Here is a 26105-nt window from a genome sequence, read left to right on the forward strand (position 1 = left end):
TTTATTTAGGAGTTTTATTAATAAACTCTAAATTATACTATTAGTTTTAAATTAATAAATATGATATTAATAATGTCTCATGATTAATTAAAGTGAGAAAGAAAATTAATTTAATTTAAATTGTATAAAGTTCTTGCATGAAAATCGTATATAGAAAATTCAATATTTAATTATATTTAATTAATTGAAAAATTAATTAAATAAAAGAATTAAATTTAAAAGATTAAATTAAACTTCAAATTTTAACATATTTATATTTATTTAATTTAATAATTATTATTTAAAATTTTTTATTTAATAATAAACTCTAAATAATATTATTAGTCGAGTAATAAATATTATTTAATTAAAAATAAAATATTAAAATATGTGAATATTTGAATTTATGCTTTAAATAAAAAGTTTTAAATTAGAAGCATAAATTTAGAAGTCTAAAATTAGAGGTCTAAATTTAGAAAATTGGTTATAGAAAGATTAGAATATGATTTTATTTTTTAAATTAGAAATTAATTAAATATGTACTTTAGTTTAGAATATTTATTTTAAAACTCTAAATTAAGAAGTTGGATAAAAATACAATAAAAATATTAAAAGATTAAAGATTTAATATTCTTTTATTATGATTATTTAATGAATAATTATCAACTTAGAGTTGCATTTAAATAATGAGCTTTAATTATTCTTATTTATATAAATAATAAACTATGCTTTAAATAGTGCTTACACTAATTAATAAGAGGTAGAAAATAAAATAGAAAAGAATATTTTAATTAAAAAGTTCCTTATATGTGCATGAAAGAATTAAATTTAAAAGATTTAATTAAAATTCTAATTTATGCATATTTATATTTATTTAATTTAATAATAATTTATTTAAGAGTTTTATTTTTAATAAACTCTAAATAATATTATTAGTTTAATTAATCAATATTATATTAAAATGTCGCATGATTTAATAAGGGAGAGAAAGCTTTAATTCAATAAAGTTTATTTTAATTAAATTGCATAAAGTATGTGCATGAAAATTAAAATATAATAATTAAAGACAAAGGGTTTTCACATGATTGCATGATCAAAACTTTGATTTGGGGAAAAAAATTTATTAAGGAAATTAGAGCTCATTTCTAGATACACAGGTTTGGAGGAGCCAATTTTTGAAAAGAGGGTTTTTGAAGGAAAATGAAGATTCTTGTGTGTTTGTGTGTTCATTGTTTTAGCATCAAATCCAGGTAGGATCTTGTGAGTTTGTGCAGTAGTTGCTCATTCTTTGAATTCTTGTCTTCTTCATGTCTATTGTGTTTCTATTTTTAGAAGTTTTATAGGTTGAAACTCTTGTTTGAAAAAATTGATTTCCATTATAGAATTGTCTGTGATTTAATCTAAAAACCTTTAGTATATATTGAACTTTAGGGTTTTCAAAACCTAATGAATTATGAAATTCACTTTTGTATGTGCTTTATGTGACATGTGATTTACTGGCATTGGGGTTTTTGGGTTTGTCTTAGCTTTGGCCAGTTATGATGTTTACCAGAGGCTTGGAGGTTTGTTTAGTGATGTCATTATGATGTTTGTATATGATCTTTTATACTCAATCATAGTAATGTGTCTTGCATACTCTATGAGGTGTTTTGATCTATTGATTCTTATTTCTTTTCAGTGTTCTTGTGTGAAATTAAAGTGAATGGTGTGACCCATCTGATATAACCTTTGAGTCTTCAATCAGTTGTTTTTGGATTGCTTTCCAGTCACTTGTATAGGACTGAGGTGTTTGTATGATTTTTTCTTGGTGATGTCATATTATGATGTGGATTGGTTTACATATACTTGATTTTGGGATCAGTCCTATTAGGATGATCATTTTGGTGGAATTTATGATTATGATCAGTGATTTTAGTACTCACCAGTTGCTTGTTTAAGAACTGATGTATGGTATGTGGTCTTTTGTGATCTTTTGATTTTACTAAGGTTAGGGTAGGTTATTTATATGTAATGTCCAAAAGAGGCTTGTAATCGAGGCCAGGGCCCAAAGTGGCTACTAAAGCAATCCATTGTAAGTTGTTTAATAAGTGAAAACAATACACTAAATGGGAATAAAATGAGCCTAATAATATTTTTTGTATATTCTCATCCATGCCTAGAATGCTTGGTTGTGACTATGCATTGTTAGTATGCCTTGTTAGTACGAAAGGATACTAGTGTCGCATAGAGTCACTAGGGGGTCAGGGTCAAGTTAGACTACTAGGGTAACTCTAGCATTGATTTGTGTGATGACACTTGTCCACTTCCATAGTAGATTTCCTACATATCTATGTTGCCTCTAGCATTAGTCAATACTTATGTCTTGGTACCCTTTGAGATAGTTTGCTTTCAGGTGATTCCTTGAACCTAGATGTTTTTTTTTTACTTTTGAGTTTGTTATCCTATTTGGGACTTGAGACTATCTCCTTCATGTAATGGGAGTGGTCTTTTTAGGGTTCCATGAGGTCGGGTGGTAGTTCTTTTTTCTTATACCATTGAGATTCGACTATCGGATGCCACTACTGGATGTGTTTGTGCAGATGTTCCTTTCTATCTATTCTTGTATTTCTATGATGGAAGATTGTACTATTATATTGTATTTGATTTCATAAGATCTTAGGAGATGATGTAATTTATTTCATGATGTATATTATTTTAGCCTAACCTCTATAGTGGATGATTGTGCATTTTGTTTATTGTCAAGTGGCATCATATATAATTTTATATTATTTAAATGGATTCATACTTTTACATTATTCTATGATGAGGATTTATTATATATTGGATTTAGTGTTAATTAAGATTAAATGTGACTCAATGTCTTTGCATCCTTAAGGAATGTAATTTGTTATGTTTTCTTTTGTATGATTGTTTGTTATTTCTTCTGCTACTTTATGATTTTTGTACATATTATTCTTTAAAAAAATAAAAATAAAATGTTTGATAAACTTAGTAAAACTTTAGGTTGACTTCTTTTCGGTCACATGGCAGGGCATTACAAATACTATCAATAAAGGAAATATTAATAGAAAAGGAAAAATCAAGAATAATTGACAACCCTAAAGAGATATCATAAAATTTTGTTAAATATTATATAGTTACCTTCAATAATTTCAAATCTTCAAATTTATTAGCCTAGAATAAGATGTTAGGATCTATTAGTAAAATAATAACTATAGGAGATAACACAAACTTAAATAAGAAATTTACCAAAGAAGAAATTAAAGATGCCCTCTTTGAACTTAACCTTGACAAATCTCAAGGCCCTGATGGCTTTCAATATTTGTTATTCAAAAATGTTGGGATATTCTAGGAACTGATCTCTAGGAGATTATTGAGGCAACTAGAAATTTTGGATCTCTTCATCTAAAATTAACAATACATTCCTAGCATTAATTCCAAAAAAAAATCAACATATTGATCTAGGAGATTTTAGGCCCATAGCCTTATTTAATACAATCTACAAAATACTATCAAATATGCTAGCCAACATACTTACAATAGTACTACCAAAGCTCATTTTAGAGGAACAGATAGGTTTTTTTGCTAATAAGTCAATTCTTGATGGTATTATCATAATACAAGAATTAATTCATTCTATAAAAATTAATAAGGAAACTTGTATTTTAATGAAGTTAAAAATTCAAAAAGCCTATGGTAAAGTGAATTGGAGATTCTTATGTAAAACTCTCAAAGCTTTTGGATTCTCTCATCAATGGATCAATTTTAATCTATTATTGTATTTCAACACTAAAAGGCTCCCTTCTCATAAATGGTACCATTGAAAGTTTTTCTAGTATGTCTAGAGGAATTAGATAAGGGGACCCTATATCACATTTTCTCTTCATGGTAGAAGCTTTTGGCATAGCTATAATAAAGGCTTAAAGTGAAAAGAAAATTAGAGGAATCATAGTTACTAAAGAGGTCCCTAAAATTACACATCAATAGTTTGTAGATGATATTAGAGAAAGTAAATCTTGCAATATGATTTTAGAAAAGTTTGATAAAATATTAGAAAGTTGGAAAGGGAAATGGTTAACTAAAGCCGATTGAATGACAATGATCAAAGCAGTACTTTCAACCATTTTCACACATCATATGTCATGTCTTCCCTTACCCAAAGGTGTTAAATAGAAATTAGACTAATCTTTAAAAATCTTCTAGCAAGGTACTAAAGATAAGAAAAAACAACTTTCATAAAATGGGAAAAAATCTGTAGACCTAAATAATTTGTTGGCCAAGGCATAAAAAAATTGAGTTGGCAAAATTAGACATTGGGGGAAAAACTCATTTGGAGAATGTTTAAAGAACATAATAGTAAATGGTCCAAAATTTTATATCATAAATACTTAAATAATAATCATCCTTTGTCTTTGTTTAGAACTAGAAATCTTGCAAAAGGTTCAAGAATTTGGAACTTTATGTTGAACTTGTACCCATTAATAACTAATAATTTAACTTGGGATATTGGTTTAGGGCATGATGCTCTATTTTGGGAAGATTCTTAGGATGGCCTCCCTTCTTGAGATAGTGTAAATCTACCTATAAACATTTTTTTTTTTAAATTATCACGATGGGCTAAGAATGTGAGTCATTATTATTAAAATTAACAATAATTAGTGTGGAGGTTGGCAATGGAAAGCCCTAGGTGAAACTCCACTTTCACCATAGGAAAAGTATATTTATAATCAATTCTTAAAAAGTAGGTAGACAAATCATAAAGATAGGAAAGATAAATTGATTTAGGGAGCCTCCAAAGACAAAAAATATAATGTCAAACTAGGGTACGAAAAGATAATAAATCCTCAACAATGGGATAAGATGGACATCCCTCTAAATCTTTTTTGGGATCGAACATGTATTTTAGAAGTAGGTATCTTCTTTTAGGTTTCTCTTCAAAAGAGAATTCTAATAGCAAATAGGTTTACCAAGATGGGTGTTGAAGGACCATCAAGATGTCCACTTTACAAAAAAGAATCTAAAACATCTGAGCACTTTCTTTATGATTTTCCCTAGGATAAGAATTGTTGGTATTGGTCATGTAAGAAATTAAATTAGATAACCGCATTCCTTGATGACCTCTTAATATTTTAAAAAATCTTAGCCTAAACATGGTTGTTCTAAGGCTTATAGTAATTTATCAAATATATCTCCTTCCATACTCCTATGGGAGTTATGGAAAGAAAGAAATAGAAGAATATTTTGTAAAGAAAAGATGGATCTATCATGTTTTTAAAATAAATTAGAGGCTTCTACTATTAAGGTAGCTAATAATAATCTTAAAAAATCATATAAGGAGTAAGGTTCATTTTCAAACTCAGATAGGAATATGTGTAAAAATTGGTTTAAACTAATTAATCCACCAATGGTATACAAAAAATCTAAATAGATTTATAGGAAAGAATTTATATGGGAACCTCCTCTTGTAGGATGGTCAAAGTTAAATTTTGGTGGGGCCTCTAAAGGTAATCTAGGACCAATAAGCTTAGGATTTATTACTTGTTTATATAGTGGTTCATGCCTAACTAAATGTGCCAAACCTTGAGGAGTAATGTCTAATAACTTAGCCAAATTAGAGGCCCTAAAATAAGGCTTCACTCTAAGTAGAGATATAGGAATTAACAAATTAGTTCTCAAAGGAGATTCATAAATTATCCTAAATGTGTTAAGAAAAAGAGAAACCCCAAACTAGATCCTTGATTTTAAACCTGAATATGCCCTAGCTATCATTGATCAATTCAAGGAAATAATCATAAAACATATTTATAGGGAAGATAATAGAGAAGCAGACAATCTTGCTAATAAGGAGAAGATTGAGAAGAGATTCTAATAAGATAAGCTAATACGATAAGTGTAAGTCAGAAACTCATTCTTGAAGAAATTTTTAAAAACTTTACTATCAAAATAAATACGTTAAATTTAGCTGATATCATGGAATTTTAATGTTCATAAGTGATATATATATATATATATATATATATGGTTATTCAAAACTTTTTCTTATTTACTTTTTGATTTTAATATTAAAATTAATAGTAGATAAGTTTCATTTTGATTATGAAGCATACTTCTTTTCATTCTAACAACTTGACTGTGCCCAAGTTTAATTTTTAGGTTATATTCACAAGGAAATATAATGAAAATAAATTGGAAATAAAAATAGGTGCTAAAATTGGTTATATTTCTCTAAGATATGTATGTAAGGGTTATAACAAGGATATATATCCATCTCTAATCTTTGGTGCCCAATTGAGATGGTTTTTTAAATCTAAACACAATCTTGGGCCTCATGGTCTTTTCCCTATCAAAAATAAAAAAAGGAAAAACATATGATATCATGAACTAGATTTTCAAACAAATAGACTTTATAACTTAGTTGTTATTATATTAAAAAACACAAATCAAGATAAATCTCAAATATAATACAAAATCTTAGCCATTTTAAGTTGTCTAGGAGTAGGTTTATTGATAAAGAAGAGAGATATTTTCTCCCTATCATTCAACTATCTAGATGACTTAGAAAAGACCTAGAGATACTCTTTAGACACTTTGACTTCATGAATATTGTCTTATAATTGTATCATCCATGAACTAATATATGCCAATAAGTCCCTCGATCACCCCACTTGCAACCCCTGAACTCCAAAGATGGACAATAGTTTCTACCAAGATAGAAAAGAGAACCAGAGAAATAGATTCTCCTTTTCTTTAAACCTTTGTAAGCCTTAAGAAGCTTGGACAAAGAACCATTAACAATGACATTAGCTAAAGAAGTATTTATTGGCTACTCAACCAGCTAGATAAAATAATTACCAAAACTAAAGGATTTTAAGACTTTAAGAAAGAAGGTATAATCAACACCATCATATACCTTCGACAAGTCTAGCTTCAATATAAATCCCTGAAAATTCAAATTTGAAGTAGAATGAATAGCTTCATGGACTTTGATAATAGAATCCAATATTTGACTTCTAGGAACAAACCTAGTCTATTGAGGATAGATAATAGAGAGAAAGATAAAAAGAAACCTTGTAGTTAAGACCTTAGAGGACACTTTTAAACAAAATTACATAGACTAATTCATCTAAAATCATTACACCCAATCAACCCCAACTTTCTTATGAATGAGAATAATAAAAGTAGAATAAAGCTTTTTAAGTAAGTCTCTTGATGCAAAGAATTCTTTCACAACATCACAAATTTCACCCATCCCTACCTCCTAGATGATTTGGAAAGTGAACATATATGGAACCCATTTGGGCCTAGGGATTTCTCTCCTTCAAAAGAAAAGAATATAGTTCTCTTAATCTCCATGCTAGAAGGGATTATCACCAGAATTATGTTCACATCATCATCTATCAAGAGAGCAATAGAATCAAGGATCTTAGAATGTCCCTTTGTTGATAATAAAGACAAAAAAAATCCCATAAATTCCTTTGATACATCATGATCAAAGGTCCTAACAATATTACCCAATGTAATACAAGAAATTATGCTAGCCTCTTTATCATTGGAAGCTATAAGATGGAAAAATACTGAATTTTTGTATTTAGATTTATATAATAGCATTATAGATCTCTGCCTCTAGTAAATTTCCTATTTGGTGATGATATTATGAAATTCAACCAATGACTCATTTCTTTTGCTTTGAGGTCCTAGACATCTCCTTTTAATTGAATAGTTTACTAGATTTCATCCATCTCTAACTTAATAGAGTTCTTTTGGAGAAAGATATCTTTAGAAACCACTTTATTCCAAAATTTAACTTCACCCTTAGTAAAGTTCAATTTTTTTTTTGCTATGAACATTGAAAATACTTCCACTCTAATCTTCGAGCACTCTCCAATTCTATTTCAAAAATTGGGATGTTCCAATCATATCCTCTACAACCGAAAAGGAGAATTCATTTACACCAACAACAAATCCATAACCAACAAGATTGGAAAGTGGTCAGATGTAATTTTGGAAATTGTTGAGAAAAAAATCAAATTGGCGTAATCGATCACTCAAAATCAAAGCTTTCTCTAATGTTTCTTGAATCCTCTCATTAACTATCCTATGGTTAGACCAAGTATAGATCAGACCTTGTATCTCTACATCAAGAAGGGCTTGAGAGTTGATAAAATGCATCAAATCCAACCTACCATCTAGTTGAGCCTAAGAGATCACACCACTCGCCTTATCATTCTCTTTAAGAGGACAATTAAAATCTCTCATCACCAACCAATGATCCAAATCAAAAGATTTTTGAAAAGAAACAAGTCTTTCCTAGAAAACAAATCTACTAGTATTTGAATTAGGAGCATAAATATTAGACAAGACCCAAGAAAATTTATCTCTAATATGAGTGAACTGAAGACAAATAATATTATTCTCAAGTAAGAGCACTTCACCTTGGACAAAAAAATCATTCCAGAATACTACAACACCTCCTAAGGCCCCCAAAGAGTTGCAACCAATCACTTCACAATTTTTGAAGATAGAAAGTGTTTCTACTTTTTCTTTAGACATTTTACTTTCTTGAATAAAAAGCACACCCAATTTGTGATCCCGAATAACATTCACAAAAATATCATGTTTATGAGAGGCATTTAGCCCTCTAATGTTCCAAGACATAAACTTCATTTAGAACTTTGGGAACAGATCTCTTGAGTGGTAAGTTGTTTCCCATATACAAAGTCTATTTAATTGTTGTTGCTTGAAGGTCTGCAATAATAAATTTGTTTGAATATAATGAATACTAAATGTAAATCTTAAAATAATAATTTATAAGAGTAGATGGTAGTAAGAAGGCAAAATACATGATATCATAAACTAAATTTACAAATAAATAGACCATATAAACTAATTATTTTTATTTTAAAAACACAAATCAAAGTAAATCTCAAATATAATTAAACAAACCAAAATTATTATTCTAACAAAATTCTTATAAATAGTTTAAAAGATTCTATAATTATAAATGACTTAATTATAAATAAGTATATGATCCTCACATCATATTAAAAAGAAGAAAGAATTGTACCAATGTAATTTTGATGAAATACATGTACCGACCAAAAAAAATCAAGTTCTAAATTCATATTAACTGTGATATAATAAACGAACTTATAAATTCGTATTAACTGTCATATAATAAAAGAACTTATAAATGGTATAAAAACCCTCCAGCAAATTTATATCTTTAAATAATTTTATAAATGCTATTCCTCACTAATGTGATTCCTTACTTTATAATGCTAGAATTGAAACGTTTTACGTACCAGCTTAATCTCTTTCAGCGACGTAATTGGAATTTTCTTCTTTACATTGGATGCCAATTAATTATTGGAATTTTCTTCTTTACATTGGATGCCAATTGACCATTCGAACTTTCTACATTAGATGCCAATTGATTACGATGCGATAAAGGAAGAGAGATAGCGTCCAAAGATGAGCATCTTTCAGTGGATTGCAATTTATAACTTTCTTCGTACACGGCATAAACTTTTCTTCAAAAACTTTTCCCATGTTTTTTCTCATCCGAATGGAAATCAATTCGATGACTGTTGTGATAATGGAGGTCATGTGGACCTCCAAAAGTTTTTGTCTTCTTTGTCTCGAAGTCTGTGTCGGATAAAAAGATGTTTTGAACATGAGCTTGGAAAACATATTGAAATTTTTAGTTAGAGATAAAGATGGATGCTAGGATTTGATGTTTTCTTAAGAAGGTTTTACATAGAATAATGTAGTGAATGTGTGTACAAGAAATTATATGAGAAGAGGAGAAATAAGGAATTTGAAGATGGAGATGAGGTAATGGTATATTTGAGAAATCAATTCGATGACTGTTGTGATAATGGAGGTCATGTGGACCTCCAAAAGTTTTTGTCTTCTTTGCCTCGAAGTCTGTGTCGGATAAAAAGATGTTTTGAACATGAGCTTGGAAAACATATTGAGATTTTTAGTTAGAGATAAAGATGGATGCTAGGATTTGATGTTTTCTTAAGAAGGTTTTACATAGAATAATGTAGTGAATGTGTGTACAAGAAATTATATGAGAAGAGGAGAAATAAGGAATTTGAAGATGGAGATGAGGTAATGGTATATTTGAGAAAGGAGAGATTTATGTTTGAAACATACAATAACATGAAGATGCAAATTTTTGGACCTTATAGGATCTTAAGGAAATTTGATTTAGGTAATGCATATAATATTGAGTTACTTGATATTATGGATATATCACCTTTATGAAGATTATGATTGCAAGTTTTATGAGTATCATGACGCAAAATTTAGTGATAACATTTGATCAAGTTTGGGACAAAATATTCTTAATACATAATCAGATGAAATTGAAGACATATTGGATCACAAAGTTGGTAGAAGCACATGAGACAAATGATACTTTAGCTATCTTATGAAGTTCGAAAATAGACTAGTTGAAGATTCTACTTGGATTGCGTAGGGTAAGGTAGACCATTTTGGTTTTTCTTTAGCACCTACAAAGTGAGGGGACCACTTTTTCAAATAATCATGGGTATATGATATAAGAGCATCCTTGGTTCTTATAATTATTACATCAACCAAAATATTTATTTTCAGTTTGTTCACATTTAACTAGTTTATGTTTTTTTCTTTCAATATAGTTATAAGTTGGCTTACTATCTCTTGTGAAACTTGTGGCATTTCGATGGCATCATTCTTGATCTTCTCTTAGGTTCACACCTTAATCTATTTCTTTACAAGAGAGAGTTCTTTGATTTTCACTTAGACCTATTTATTCTTCATAGTTTATGACTAGTTCAATTTTTTTATCATATAAATCAATTCCTTGATCTAAGAAACTTCACAGCTCATGTCATGATCACATTTTATTTCAAAGTCCTAGGAAGTAGTTCTTCATGATTTGGGTCTTGACTTATATTTGGCATTAGATTCTCCTCACTTTGGAAATTGAATTGACACTTGCAAAGGCTTTATACATTGATGTAATTGATCCTCATTAGACCTGTATTAGGCAGTGATAATAACTCTTGGAGAATCAATTTGAAGGATGTTTTGGATTCTCAATCTAAAATCAAGCTTGTGAGCTTGTATGTTCCTCTCCATTTGTAATTGATTTCTTGATAGTGTGAAGTTCACATTGCATTATCTCAATTGCTTATTTTTATTTCTATTTTGTGACTCATGTTCTATGGCTTTTATGTTCTCCTTTGAGAACCCTCCTTTAATGATTGTGTGAAAACTCTCTAGGCCTTACAAGTAGTTATAAGATTATTGTTGTATATTTGTTTCATGTCCAAAGTTGTAATTCAAAAGTCTAGATTTTTATTGGGAAAGAAATTAGCGAAAACCTTATCTGTAGTAAGATTTGTGCAAATCTTTAGACAAAAATATATCAACATTACATTAGATCTAATTCACTTTAATTTAAATTTCATAGATTTTTTTTAACAGATTTTCAAGTTCATAATAATAAATAATTCAATTTTTTTTAAATTGAATTGCTTAAAATAGAAATAGAACTGTATATACTTTTTATTTTTTTTATTTGTTTTAAATTGAAACAAAGCAAGTTTACAAAGAATAATAGCTGCACGAGGCAGCTAGAAGAGAGATTCATCATATAAAACAAATCATTACAACAAATAGTTGGCATTACATTGAGAGGACATGATGAAACACTTTGCAAAGGTCCATATGGCAGTTAGTTTAAAGCTGATTCACTTGGTCTTTAAGTTGCTATAGTTGGGCCATGGTCGACGGATTCCTTATAGATAAATCTGATATCTGAGACAACAAAAAAGAAACTTGAAAAACTACATCAAAGTACAACATTAAGATGCCCCTTTCTTGCAAATAATTTCCTAAAAAAACAACACTGCATCTAGTTTTCCAAATATGTCTTAAGATAACTTGCCTAATAGAATTAGCAATAACATCATTATGAAGGCCAAAGCCAAGGAGAGCTTCCTTCCAATTCCATTTATGATGAAAAATAGCTGAAAATTTTTTAAAGATAACATTAGGAATTGCTTTTTCACATAGGGGCAGTCCCAAAATATATGCTTCATATCTTCAGTATGCAAACAAAAGGGGCACCTAATTGGCTGCACTGTAATGTACTTTAATTTGTCACCAAGAGGTAATTTGTGGTGTAAAACCTTACAGGCCAACAATTGTGAATCCACATCAGCTTTGGATTTCCAAACTTGTGCACTCATATTGATCCATTATTTCATACTAAATTTGCATTTCCATTTCTGATTGAGATGGGGGAGGACAAACCAATGGGGTACATGCTTTCTTAAGTAGAAGATGGTTAAAATGAGATGAAAAGAACCATTTCCAATCTTTAAAAAAGTTGCATTCTCTTGGAGTGCAGATTTTAATGGACAACTCAAGTGGAACTAATGACTGCACAAATATGATAAATGGTTTGTATCTGTTATCTAGAGAAAATTGATTTTTAATCTTTAGCCATGAAGCCCAGTCAAAAATACTAAAGTCCTAAATGTCCTTAAAGTTTCTCACACCTTTCTTGAACAAATAAGAGGCATGCTTTGGAAAGAAAATAGCAAGGGGTTGGCTGTGATATTGAACCAACTTGATCCACCAAATGGAAGAGGAAGCAAAGCTAAAACCATGCTACAAAGAGGAATCATTCCACTGAAGAAAATGACAAACACGTTGCCAAGCGTTCCAAATGGATTGCAGGGGAACATATGCCTTGATTTTAAAAAAATGAGCCATGATGATCTTGTCAAGCCAATTGACTATCTGCCATTTTTTTATTTGTAGTAGCCTATAGAACACGGTTATGAACAAGAATTTTCCATGGTTCATCTCCTTTAGCAGCTCTCAGTATCCATTTTGTAGCAAGACACACCCCTTGAGTCTTAGGGTCAATAATTCCCAACCCACCCGTATGCCTTGGTTGAATGCAATGAGACCAAGAAGCACCAATAAATCCATCATTTCCACCCATTTAGACCAAAGAAATTTCCAAATAAGTTCGTTCAACTCTTCATATTTCCTCTTTGATGGCATCCAACACGATGAATAGTAAACAAGGGAAGCAATGAATATTTTATTTGCAACTTGTATTTTCCTTGCTAAAGATAAGAATCTATTATTCCAATTGAATAATTTCTCTTTAAGTCTATTAAGAAACCACTTCCACATGTTTGAAAGAGAAACCCTAATACCAAATGGAATGCCCAAATATATAGTGATCTCTTCATGCTTAATATGCCTCCATTCCTTAGGAATCCACTTTGGAATCTGCTCAGAATGGGTCATCATAAATTCAGTTTTACTATGGGCCAACTAAGAGCCAGAAACAACACAATATAATTCCAAGATATCCAACATATTATTTAACTCTTCTTCAGAATTTTGCAAGAAAAGCATGCTATCATCAGCAAAATGAGAGTTGATAATCACCTGATTTTGAGATATGGAAATCCTTTTGATGAGATTCAAATGGTTCGCACCATGAAGGACATAACCCAAGGCATCAGTTGTAAGAACGTGTAAGAAGGTTGATATTCAATCTTTTAACTTATTCTACTTGCAATCATTTATTAGTAGATTGTTATTCTTTTATATATTTTAGTTTTCATCAATAAATAAAAATTAATTGTTGTAAATACTAATTGATTATTATGCTTACCTTAACTAATCTATAAGTAATTCTATATTTGATTACAAATTTAAACTATAAGAACATCTTGACATAAAGAAATAAAATAATCTAGGCATAATAAATTGTCAAACCATCAATAAGAAAACAATAAAAACTAAATATATAGCCTATAAAAACCCCATATTAGAATACCAATCTAAACCAATGACAATTATTAAAGAACCTATTACAATCTCGAATTATAGTCCATAATTTCTAAATTGAAAGCCTAAAAAAACATCAAGTAATGACTAAACATCATATATTTACACTATTCATTTCATTTTTAATAATTTTGCATACTTTGTAGACTCAACTTACACGCAAATTGTGTCGTGTGCTAAGAATATTATTGGAAATAAGTGTACATTAGAATATTTAGTGAGATTTGAGAGAAATAGATAAGATTACAATGTGTTATAATTTTGATAAAATGATACATGATGAGGCCATTTGGTTGGAAAATATTGCTCATGTAGAGTTTGGAATGGTTGAGTGATGGGAAAGTGAGAATATAGATCTTTATGTTGAAAAAACAATGGAAAATCAATTAAATTACATTGTACTTTCATATGTACATTGTGAAGAGCAATATATGAAACAACTAAAGCTATCTAGAAATGAAAGTTATTATAAATTACAACATTTAGTAACCTAACAATCAATTATGAAACTTTGACTTTGTCATCATTATTGTGTGTGTTGCATTATATATAGAAAATATTGTGACACTCTAACCCCATCATTACAAGAAGGTAATATGAAGTAATTATACTTAATATATTAAATTTTATTTACATATACTTTTAGGATTTTCTTGAGTGGTTTTAGCTTCATAGGAGTTAAGATAAAGATTGTGGATTTTTAGGAATCAACACATTATCTTCAACATGATTCCCAATAGTTCATTCATTGTAACCTTAAACCATTCACTTGTTCATGGTCATTTAAGGTTAATTATTCAATTTATTAATTATATGTTACTTTTATTTTGGTAATTGAGATCTATATCAACCATATTGTGTGTGTGTGTGTGTGTGTGTTTGTGAGAGAGAGAGAGAGAGAGGACCCCTTATGATCCATTAAAAATCCTTAAGAAATATTAGGACCCATGACAAACTCTTATCAAATATTAGGATCTCTTAGGACCCCTTACAACACATTAATCATCATAGGAAACTAATGTTTTCTAATCTATCCTAATGCATTCCAATGGTTCCTAAGGAATTTTTATGGGTCCTAAATGGTCACAAGAACCCTTATGACCCATTGTGACCCCTTGAGACTCATACATACCCATTAACACACATTAGAACCCCTTAGAACACAATAATCATTGTGGGACACACTTTATGTTTGTAATATGTCCAAATTAGTTCCACTTTATTGTAAGGCATTTTAGTGGGTTATAAGTCATCCTAAAAACTTGTAGAACTCATTAAAACCTCCTAGGACCCATTACAACCCATTATAAGATATTAATACCCCTAAGAACATACTAATCATTATAGGAAATACCTTATAGGTCTAATTTGTCCCAATGGGCCTTAATATGTCCTATGAGGTCATTAATACACATTAGGATCCATTATAATATATTAGGACACATTCAATTCCATTAGGACACATTATGACCCCATCAAGACCAATTAGCACACATTAGGATCAATTAGACACATTTGAGCCAATTATGACCCCTTTGAACACATTAACCATTGTAGGATATAGTAATGTGTCCTAAGGGGTCACAATGTGTCATTATGCACATAATTGATCCTAAGTAACTTGAAGAGCTATTAAAGGATGCACTAGGACCAACTGTAACACATTAGAATCCATTATATCACCTTAAGGGGCATAGGACACACTAATGGGTTATAATGCTTCCTAACATGTTTTAAGGGGTTGCAATGTATTCTAAGTGATCCTATGACCTATTTGAATTCATTAGGATCTATTAGACACATAAGAACCAATTGGGGATCTTTAGAATATATTAACTTCCATAGGACATACTAATGTGTCCTAAGGGGTTATAATGGGTCCTAAGTGATAATTAGTCCTAATGTATCCTATTGGATTTTAAGCAATTCTAATGTATCAGAAGGTGTCATAATGTGTCCTAAGAGGTCCTAGGATACCTCAAGATATATTAGGACATCTTAGAATACATTAACTATTGTAGGACACCCAAATGGGATGTAAATGGTTCTAATGTATCATCTGTAGCCATAATAGCTCATAAGTTTTCCTAGGACCAATTATGGCCCATTAGTACCCCTTAGAATACATTGGGACCTTTCAAAGACATATTAGACCCCACCAATACCCCTTAGAATACATTAAGGGGAACATATCACACTAATGGGTTTGCAAAGGGCCCTAGGATTCATTAATGTGTCCTAGATCTCCTACTGGTCCCTTAGGTCCCCTTACCATATTGATTATTAATCATAAATGGTCCAAACAGGTTGTAATTGATCCCAGTACCCCTTACCATACACCAATGTATCCAAAAAGGGGTCCTAGAAAATATTAATGTGTCATATGACCCCTTAGAACCCCTTGAAAATCTATGCCATACATTAGTGTATGGTAAGGGGTTCTAAGGGGTCTTGTGTCTAAGGACCCCTTATGACCTTTTAGTACCTAGTACTATACAATATAGCATGATATGGGTTCTTATTTAGTCATAAGGGGTTGTAAGGGGTCATGAGGGGTCTTAATTAGTTGTAAGGGGTCTATGACCCCATAAGACCCCTTACAAACCCTTACAATACATGGTAAGGCTCCCTAAGGGGATGTAGGAAATATTCATTTGTCCTAAGACCCATTATGAACCCTTACCATTTATTATTGTATGTAAAGGGTCCTACAATGTCTTAGGTGACCTAGGAAAATTTATTGTGCCCTAAGAACCCTTAGAACATGTTTGCACCACTCTCTAAATCTTAGGGTTCTTATGGGTCATTTTAAGGAGTCCTATGAACCCTTGAAACCCTTAGGGACCATAACCAAACATTAATGCATAGTTATGGGTCCTAAGGGTAGTAAGACATCTTAAGGGGTTGTGAGATATATTATTGTGTTGTAAGACCCCTTAAGACCCCTTACAACCCCCTACCATATACAAATATATGGTGAGGGTGTTAGAAATAGAGGCTTGGTTGGAACTTGAATGTACTATTTTTGTTTTGTATTGATGACATGTTCTTACAATAATAACAACATATATTTATGTGATTATAACAGAGAAATATTTTTATATTGCAGGGTGATTGTTGACACAATGAAATTAGTTTATAACATGTCAAGCTATGTGAGATGATTTTTACATAGAAGGATGAGTATATATCTTGTCTATATTCATTAGATCTTATTTGGGCTATGGATAAGTTACAATATGTTTGGTGAAGACTGTTGGTAGACTAGTAGGCAAGAAATGAAGTCATAGATAGCTACAATCATATTTATTTTATCTTAGTAGTGAGGTGGAATCAACATCAACAATCTTGGATCATGGTAGAATACTTGTTCATGTAGCTATGCTCATGATAGAAAGGCTTACGAATTATTCTAAAATAGTCACTACATTACAATGTGCAATATGTTTTACTTGTAGTCGACTGTGTTGATGAAATGTATTGGTTATCATTGCAAAATGCAATAATTATTTTGTAATATGTAGGAAACTCAATGTAATATTTTTAATGATGCTTATGAAGACGTAGATGCATTAGCATGGTCATATGTTATTAATTATATATTGGGAAAGCTTTAATATGTTGACCTAATTAATTATTTGTGAGGATATAAAGAAAATGTGTTTTCCTTGGCAAGGTGAGTAGAGGTATCATGTATTTAGTGTATGTTGATTGTGTCTTGAAATTTGATCTTCGTAGCTAGAGCATTTAGGAAGTGGGTCTATTTATTTATTTAGCAACCTTTAATAGGTTTAGAACCTTATAACAAGGGTTTAGGGTCTCCTAACATGGATTTTTCCTCTGAAAATTATTATTGTACTAAATGCATTGTATTTGGCTCCTAACATGGTCACATCATTCTAAAAGTAACTTATATATTAGTACACTATATTGTGCATACCATTTCCACCAAGGTTTTTCCTTTCATCAAGGGTTTCCCTAGTCAACAACCCATTGTGTTATGGTGTATGGTTTTCTTTGGTTGTGCATGACTAAATTAATTATTGGAGTTGAGTTGTATAAGTTTGGATCAAAGTTTAATTTTTCACAATTGATTCACTTATTAACAATTTCCATCAGAGAATGAGACCCTCTTTAAGAAGGATGCTTAACAACTTGATGAGATTTATGGCTTATAGGAAGGAATGTCTAAAGTTTGATGGTGAGAACTAGGATAGTTGAAAGGATAAGATACTAACATGCTCAATCTACATGGGGATTTACTACTAGTTAATTACAAAGACATATTTTGAGGATACTAACATGCTCGATCTACATGGGGATTTGCTACTGGTTAATTACAAAGACATATTTTGAGGTTAAATCAAAGAGAAAACTATTTTTGAGCACATATGATGAAAATAAGATTTTCCTATGTGACATGGTTGCAAGGGAAGAAAATTGATAAGTGCACTTTTAGAGGTTAAATTCATTGAGGAAAAAGACTTGGATTTTGCTTATGATATTGGTACAAGGTTAGAAATATTATATGAAGTTGACGAACATACAACAAAAGTGAAGTTGTAGAATTGGAAAACTAAGCTAGATAATGCTAGAATGCAAGAAGATGAAATTATTAGAACTTGTGCACAATGAATTACTAAGATTATTGTAGGTATAAAAAGAAGTTTGTTCTAATATTATGAGATCCTTGACTCCTATCTAGGACCACATAGTAAATTATATTTAATAAAATATTCCTCTTATTAAAATATTTAATAGAAAAACATTGATTAGGAAATTTAAAGCTTTTGAAACTAGCATATTGAGAGATTCTTTGCCTAGAATTCAGAATTCCTTAAGAGCTAGTGCACATAATGGCAAAATATTGTTGATAAATAGTGCAAGCACTAGTGGAAGCTATATAGATTAAGCAAGTGATTGGGAAGATATATAGGGAGAAGAGAAGAACATTGATGAACTTGCATCATTGATTGCAAAAGGGGAACTTAACAGTAAGGGTATTTTTAGAAACAAAGATCCTTTTGTTTGTTGTAATTGCAAGAAGATTGGTCGAAATACATACATACATACATACATACATACATACATACATACATACATACGTACATACATACATACATACATACATACATACATACATACATACATACATACATACATACATACATATATATATATATATATATAATATACAAATATAACTTTATTCAAAAAATTAATTTTAAAAAATATTAGTCCAAAATTTAAATTAGAAATAATCATTAAAAAAATGTAATCACAAATTTTAAAAATAAAAATAAAAGAAATGGAAGAAGTAGTTTCCTAAACTCTAGGCTTTGTAAAGTTTACACTACTAATGGCTTACTTTTGGTGATTGTTTAAAAATATTTGCAAAATATCATTTAAGTGGAACTCTTAATTGAAAAGAAAAATGCCATGATAGTGGACAATTTCATAATTGTGGGAGATAACACAACCAATAAAACAATTTGTAATTTTATAGTGTTCCAATATAAGACACTAAATGGTTTAGTCAATCAAATTGTAGTAAATTATTTTTATTCATTTATAAACATAACAAATTTTCATCTATAGTATAGTATGTATTAATTTTATAGCAATTTATTTTAAAAATTATTGATTCTAATTGATAGAAATTAAAAAAATTGAGCAGTAGCTAACATGAATAAGCCATTAAATGATACAATAGTACTTAGCCTGCAATATGTCAAGGGTAACATTACAAAATGATTTTTGATATTTCCATTGTACATTTTTCTTGGTTGTAATTAGATAGAACAATCATTGTTTCCTTATTTTGCTTGTAAGTACTAAATTTCATTACTTTTGCTCAAGGCTAATCAATTAATATTTTTTATGACAAAATGATAAGGCTAATACCTTAATTACATTCATGTGAAAATGAGTTCACTACTAACCCAAAAAAGAAGAATGTTATAAAGGCATAAGTTTGTACATTAAAGAATTCCAATTAAATATTATAGACACCTTGACTTTAACCTTTTTTAGACTCCAAGAAGTTTTTCTTTTTCTTTTTTTTTGGTGAAAAATTATATTTACATTAATAATAATAACTAGTTCAAAAATAGCTCTCAGAGAAAAGAACCAGAAAAGAAAAAATCTAGTCATTGCTTGATACAAAAAGGATGTAGAAGAAGAAAGACTACATCAAGAAAGAGTATCCAACAACACAAATGAATCTTGTCCTTGTGATTTCCAAATCGAGAATATTGTGATTACAAAGAGCCTAGAACTCATATGAATACAATTCATAGTTTGTTGTCAGAGACAAAACCAAGAGCCAAGTCAAAAATTATCATTAAATTTTCCATCATTGATCTACATCCAAAACTCCAATTGAGATGATGATATTAGAAAGCCATTTGATGCAAGTGCAATCCACGACCTTGATTTGCATACAACATCTCAAAAGAACAAGTGAGATCCATAAAAGTAAAAACATGTGAAATCATAGAGAAGTAGTGATTTACTATCAAATAAAATATGAGAAGGCCTCAACATAATATCTAAACATATTCTTTTGTCATAATATTAACCAAGTTGGGGAAATTAAGAGGTTAAGAGGGAAAAGTAAAGAGTTAATATAAACCTCATTAGTGCCCAAATTAGCCAAACAATTAGCTAAAAGATTGCCTTCTCTATAAGTATGGATGATGTAACATTGAAAGAATGAATCAAGAGGAGACCATACTTGATGCAAAATATGTTGTATGGACCAATTATATACATGACATCTAATACACACATTAATAATAATGGTTTAATCCCCTTCAACATGTAACATAGATATAGATAGTGATTTTGCAAGTTTCAAACCAAATAGCAAGGCCAAGGCCCCACCTTTGTTATTAGTACATGGAGGGAGACGAGCTGATTTTTCTACAATCACATGACCTTTAAAGTCTCTAATGACTATGTCATAGCTAGAGTTGCCTAGATTTCCTCTAGAGGCCCCATCAAAATTGAGTTTGAGATTACCTTCACTTAGAGGAATCCACTTGGCTTGTGCTCAGATAAGACGAATCTTGGATGGACACAATGGAGTAGGAAGATAAGAAAAAATAAACCCTTCCACTGAAGAATAGCACAACCATCCCAAGGAAGAAAAACATTTTTACCCTTATATTTACTTACTAGAGCATTAACAAGCTTAACAATTGATCTCTCTAATCCTTCCAGATATTGAGAGATTGGAGATGATGCCTGTCTAAAAATTCTCTTGTTTCTTTCCCACCAAATTGCTCATACTACAGATGTAGGGATACACTTCCAAAGACATGAAAACATTGATTCAAAATATAAGATTGGCCATGCATGGATTAAATCCCAAAGAGAGTTAAGTAATGACATATGGCAATTAAACTTATTAAGAACAAAATGCCAACAATCTTGTGCAAAAGGGCAACCTAAGAGGAGGTGATATGTTGTTTCTATAACTTGCAGATAGAGCACACAATTAAAGGGATGAAAGATATTCAATCTATGAAGCTGGTCACTAGTTACAATTTGATTCTTTAATGCAAGCCATGCAAAGCATCTTGCTTTTGGCAGAACCAAGCTATTCTAGCAAAATTTAAAAGAACAATATGTGGTTGATTAAACTGGTTTTGTTGGAGAGTTAAATATCCTTGTTTAACATAGTATTTACCATCTTTAGTTGGAACCCAGAAGAGGCAATCTAGTTGATTAGACATAAACACATTCCCTTCAACTAATACTCTTAGAAGCATTATTTGTATAATTTCATTAAATTAATACAAGATATTTTAGAATTCTTTCATTATTGTAAGGTGTTTATTATGCAATGTTTTTTACCTATTAGAGGATGTCGTAATAACATTTTTTGATCTTATTTTTGTTTTCATAAACCCAAAAGTCAAGTATAAATATATTTTATTATAATATATTTATATTTTGGGTACCTTTTAAGTGTGTATATTGCATATAAATCAACTTATCATCATCTAACTATTTTAATGTGTAGTGTTTGTCCTTTAAAGGTGAAGTGAATAGAATTATAATTTCTTAGTAAAATTTTGATAATATTTGTATACCTATTGTTATATATAACTTTAGGGTTGAAGGATTGCCAATTGTTCCTTTCATTTTTTAAAGCTAAAGTTTATTGAACAATCTAAAAAATGATCATACAAGAGTGTTGTTCCTCACAAACATAGAGTAAGATTGCATGCTGAAAATGATCTATCCATTTGTTGGAAATATATTGTCACTTCTGTGTTGTGCAAGTTATTGCAAATTTTTAATTGACAAATCTATTTACTAACATAATGTATCATATGTTTCTCTTCTATAAAAGAAATATTAAATTCTATGTTAGATTGAAGTTTTTCATCTAATCTTTCAAAATTAAAATTCATTTTATAATAGCTTCAACTTATTCATTAAGTACAAGAAATTGATATGGATTAAGAAATATACCAGATAAATATTTTTCAAAAAACAACCACCTTATAAAAGATTATATATTACATTTAGACTAGTTAAAATTATACATTTTGATGCTTAATTTGTTGATGTAAGAAAAATATAAATATGAACTAATTAAATATAGTATCTTTAACTTATTCACTTAAACTAAATTGTAGAACTTATAAGACATATTTAATATTAATAAAAGAAACAACTAATTGATTAGATTTTTAAAGACCAAAAATTTCTAATATGAAGAGCAAAAAATATAATCAATATTATACTTGTAATCTTTTCAAAAAAAAGCAACTATTTGAAAATACTTTCTATATATTCTAGTATAACTTCTCTTATACTTAATCTTACATTACTGAAGTGTACCACACTTATTAATTGATGATAAGAATCTACAATAGATATAAATTCTGACGAATTTTCAATACAATATAATTCTAACTAATGAAGCATTACATAAAATCTAAGCTGGTTCCTCCAGATGGAAACGTGTAACTCCTGAATTTGTATGCATTCCTGGAAGTGCTTCTCTTCTCAAATACTGCATCATCATGTTTCTCAGAGTTCTGAAATTTTGTGTTTCCTATGCCACCTCTTATCCAAACAAGTACCCCCACCACCTCCTTCATTGACGGTCTCTTCCTCCTTTCAAGCTGAAGACATTCTTTTGCTATCTTTGCCATGTCTTCCATCTGTTGTTGATTTTCGTTCGCCAATACTCTATTATCTAAGATTTCTGTGAGGCAATTCTGGTTGAGCTTGGACAGAAAGAGACGAGACAAGCTCATCTCTTCCCTTTCTTCACAGAGTGGTTTTAGAGCTGTTAAAAGCTCAACAAGGACTACACCAAAACTATATACATCACTTTTTTCAGTGAGCTGAAATGTTTGGAAGTACTCGGGATCCAAATAACCCCATGTACCCTTTATATTATTAGTGGTCACATGTGTGTTACTGGAAATTGAGATGAGACGGGAAATTCCAAAGTCTGCAACTTTGGGAGAGAGTTTCTCATTTAAAAGAATATTAGATGATTTCACATCTCGATGGAAAATTGGTTGAGATGCCGCAGAATGTAGATAAGCTAAAGCCTCCCCTGTCTCGATTGCAATTTGGAGTCGTGACGTCCAAGACAAAATCCTCTCTTTAGACTGTAGATGTTCAAACAGTGTTCCATTAGAAATGAATTCAGATACCAACAAAGGGAACTTAGTTTGGATGCAGCAGCCTAACAATTTCACTATATTTCTGTGATTAATCTGGGAGAGAATTGTAACTTCATTGAGAAACTCGTGATCATCTTCTACAGTCAAAGCTTGTTTGGACTTTTTAATGGCTATAAGAGTATCATCTGACAGAATGCCTTTGAATACAGTTCCAAAACCACCACTTCCCAACAACATTTCTTTTGAATAATTATTAGAAGCTCTTGCCAATTCTTTGGCAGGAAAAATTCTCAGACTTTCTTTCCCTACTGTAGAATATATGTGTTGCTGCAAAAGCTGGTAATACTTGGCCTCCACAAATTTCAGGTGGCGTTTCTTTAACCACCAAACCAAAAGACAGGCTACTAAAGAGACAATCACAAATGAAGAAAAGGATCCTGTGATTTTACCAGATCAGTCATGGATTAAAAATACAGTTATCCTATGCCTATATTCGAACATCTCTCAGAGATAAAATTAGATTGAACAAAAACACACAGTATATTTACCGAAAGTTGCAAGAAAGACAAGGGAATTTGATCTCGTGAACGTGCATCCTGTTCCATTTCTAAACCCGTCTCCCAAATGTCCTCTTGCACAAGAACAGTTGTAAGAGCCTGCCAAATTGTGACATATTCCTCCTTTCTCTGCTGCAACGCACTTGGTCAATTTTGTATGGCTGCATTCGTTAATATCTGAGGGTTCGTAGTCATTGTCGTTAGGATCTTTCAGATTTTAAACAGCAATAGTTACAAAACAGAAAGCAAGAGAAGAGCTGAGGTGTTACCTGTGCAACCAGGGCCATTTTTGTAACCGTGTCCTTCATATCCAGGCAGACATTTGCAAACGTGCCCAAATCCCGCCGGCGGGTCGAAGCATTTTGCATGGGTGGAACAAGAAGAATCGCCCATCTTTTCAGCCTCCAAACAATTTTGGTACCCCACGCCCCAGTTAAGAGTGAGACCATAACTACGGTCTTTGTTAAAGATGGAGGGGTCCATTAAGATGGACGAGGCACAACTACTACTATCGTCAGAAAAACCATCCAAAACACCCGCAGTAAAATTAATCGCCCCCCAATTATCTGGAATGCTAATTTCACAACAGTCTTTGGGACAATATGATGGATGATTTCGAGATTTATTATTAGGATGAGAGTTATAAAGTGATAAACATTTTGCCTCCATCAAATGCGTGGATAAACCTGGATAGCTGTAGGCACCATATATATTCGTACCAAGAGCCACCAACCTATTGGAAGCCGAAACTGTAAAAGGCGACTCGAAATCTAGGGCAAATATTTTTTCGCCACCTTTACACGAGTTAGCTTTGATAGAAGATGAATCGATCATGAGGTGACCCTCATAATCGATATCCTTAATCTTATAATACTGAATATCAGTTAAACTATGGTTTACATAGCCTTCAAAGCCTTCTAGAAACGGAGCGAGCATCCCACTATTTTCATCCTTCCTGCATGCGATCGAATAATTCCAACTAGTCGCTCCACAATCAGAATTATGAATCCAGAAAGGGAAACTCACATTCATCGAACCACACTTTTCAGGAGCACATTTTGAAGCATTAAAACCAACCAAACATAAACAAATCAAAAAATGAAGAAAAACTCCCCAATACATTTGCATTTGCATTTGTAACAACATTTTCTGTTTCAGCAAAGCAAGGCGCGCGAATTCAGACAGCTTCAAACCAGTAACAACAAAAAACAGTTAAATGCATGAAGAGCCGTTTGGAAATAAATAGGATAATGAATGGGTGATTAGGCAACAGCAGAAGAATTTGCCAAGCTTCCGAGTAGTTTCCTACGGCGAACAAAAGTAATTTAGACGTAGTGGTTTCATGTAATGTGAGAGCTTTCCCAAAGATGAAAGAGAATTGGAATGGACGGAGATGAACTTTCCTCGTTCTGGAAAACTTTAATTCAGCTTTCATTGAATCTTCCACAGTCGGCATTCCGTACGTCCCGCGTGAAAAATTTCCAACACTATGGAGAAAATATTGTCGGCCGTGGGCTGGAGGGATTTTGGGAAACTTTTACAACATAAGCATGTGTAGTATGGCAAAGGGGAACGGACGTGTCGTGTGGAAAATGGTGGAAACAAATACTCGGACTTTGTGACAAAAACAGGTGAGAACTCAGTGGAGGGTGACTGCGAGGAGAATGGAGCACGATCGAAGCACGCATAATGCATTTTGTTTGACCCCACTAATTAGCGCGTTATACGAAAAGTAGCAAATAAGAAACGATTTGAATTGATACATACTGATTTAATATAATCTAAATGAATATCAGATTTATAAATCTGTGTTATTAATATATATATATATATATATACTTAGAGGAATTGTTTTAGTGGCCATTGTCGTGTAAATAAGGATTTGTTGTGGTGTAAATTAGGTTTTAAGATTAGGATTAGTATTATATTTAGTGTTACATGTAGGGTCTGTTTCGCTGCAGGAATATAAAAATGAGAATAGGAATATTTATTCTCAAATGGAAAATGGGGTTACGTATTTCTATTCTTGTTTGGTTCACTC

At 30.9% G+C, this 26105-nt stretch overlaps 1 protein-coding gene across 1 annotated transcript; it reads right to left on the reverse strand.

Annotated features, from left to right (window-relative positions):
• Positions 1–22638: 22638 nt before the first annotated feature.
• LOC149575483 (wall-associated receptor kinase 1-like) lies at positions 22639–25436 on the reverse strand. Its single transcript, XM_089812230.1, has 3 exons — positions 24334–25436; positions 24056–24241; positions 22639–23944 (listed from the first exon to the last, which is right to left on the reverse strand). Exons 1-3 carry the CDS (start codon positions 25208–25210, stop codon positions 22794–22796), a joined length of 2214 nt encoding a protein of 737 aa, XP_089668356.1. The 5' UTR covers positions 25211–25436; the 3' UTR covers positions 22639–22793.
• Positions 25437–26105: the final 669 nt, after the last annotated feature.

Source organism: Cupressus sempervirens, chromosome 2 (genome assembly GCF_028749045.1).
Source record: "Cupressus sempervirens isolate cs-2001-9-10 chromosome 2, ASM2874904v1, whole genome shotgun sequence".
Lineage (NCBI taxonomy): Eukaryota > Viridiplantae > Streptophyta > Pinopsida > Cupressales > Cupressaceae > Cupressus > Cupressus sempervirens.

Excerpts from the sequence above, each read along its gene's own strand:
- LOC149575483 (XM_089812230.1), bottom strand. The coding sequence starts at position 25,210 with ATGTTGTTACAAATGCAAATGCAAATGTATTGGGGAGTTTTTCTTCAT. Across the intron at positions 24,242-24,333 it reads AAATGGCCCTGGTTGCACAG|ATATTAACGAATGCAGCCAT; the intron begins GTAACACCTCAG and ends ACGAACCCTCAG. Across the intron at positions 23,945-24,055 it reads TGTCTTTCTTGCAACTTTCG|GATCCTTTTCTTCATTTGTG; the intron begins GTAAATATACTG and ends GTAAAATCACAG.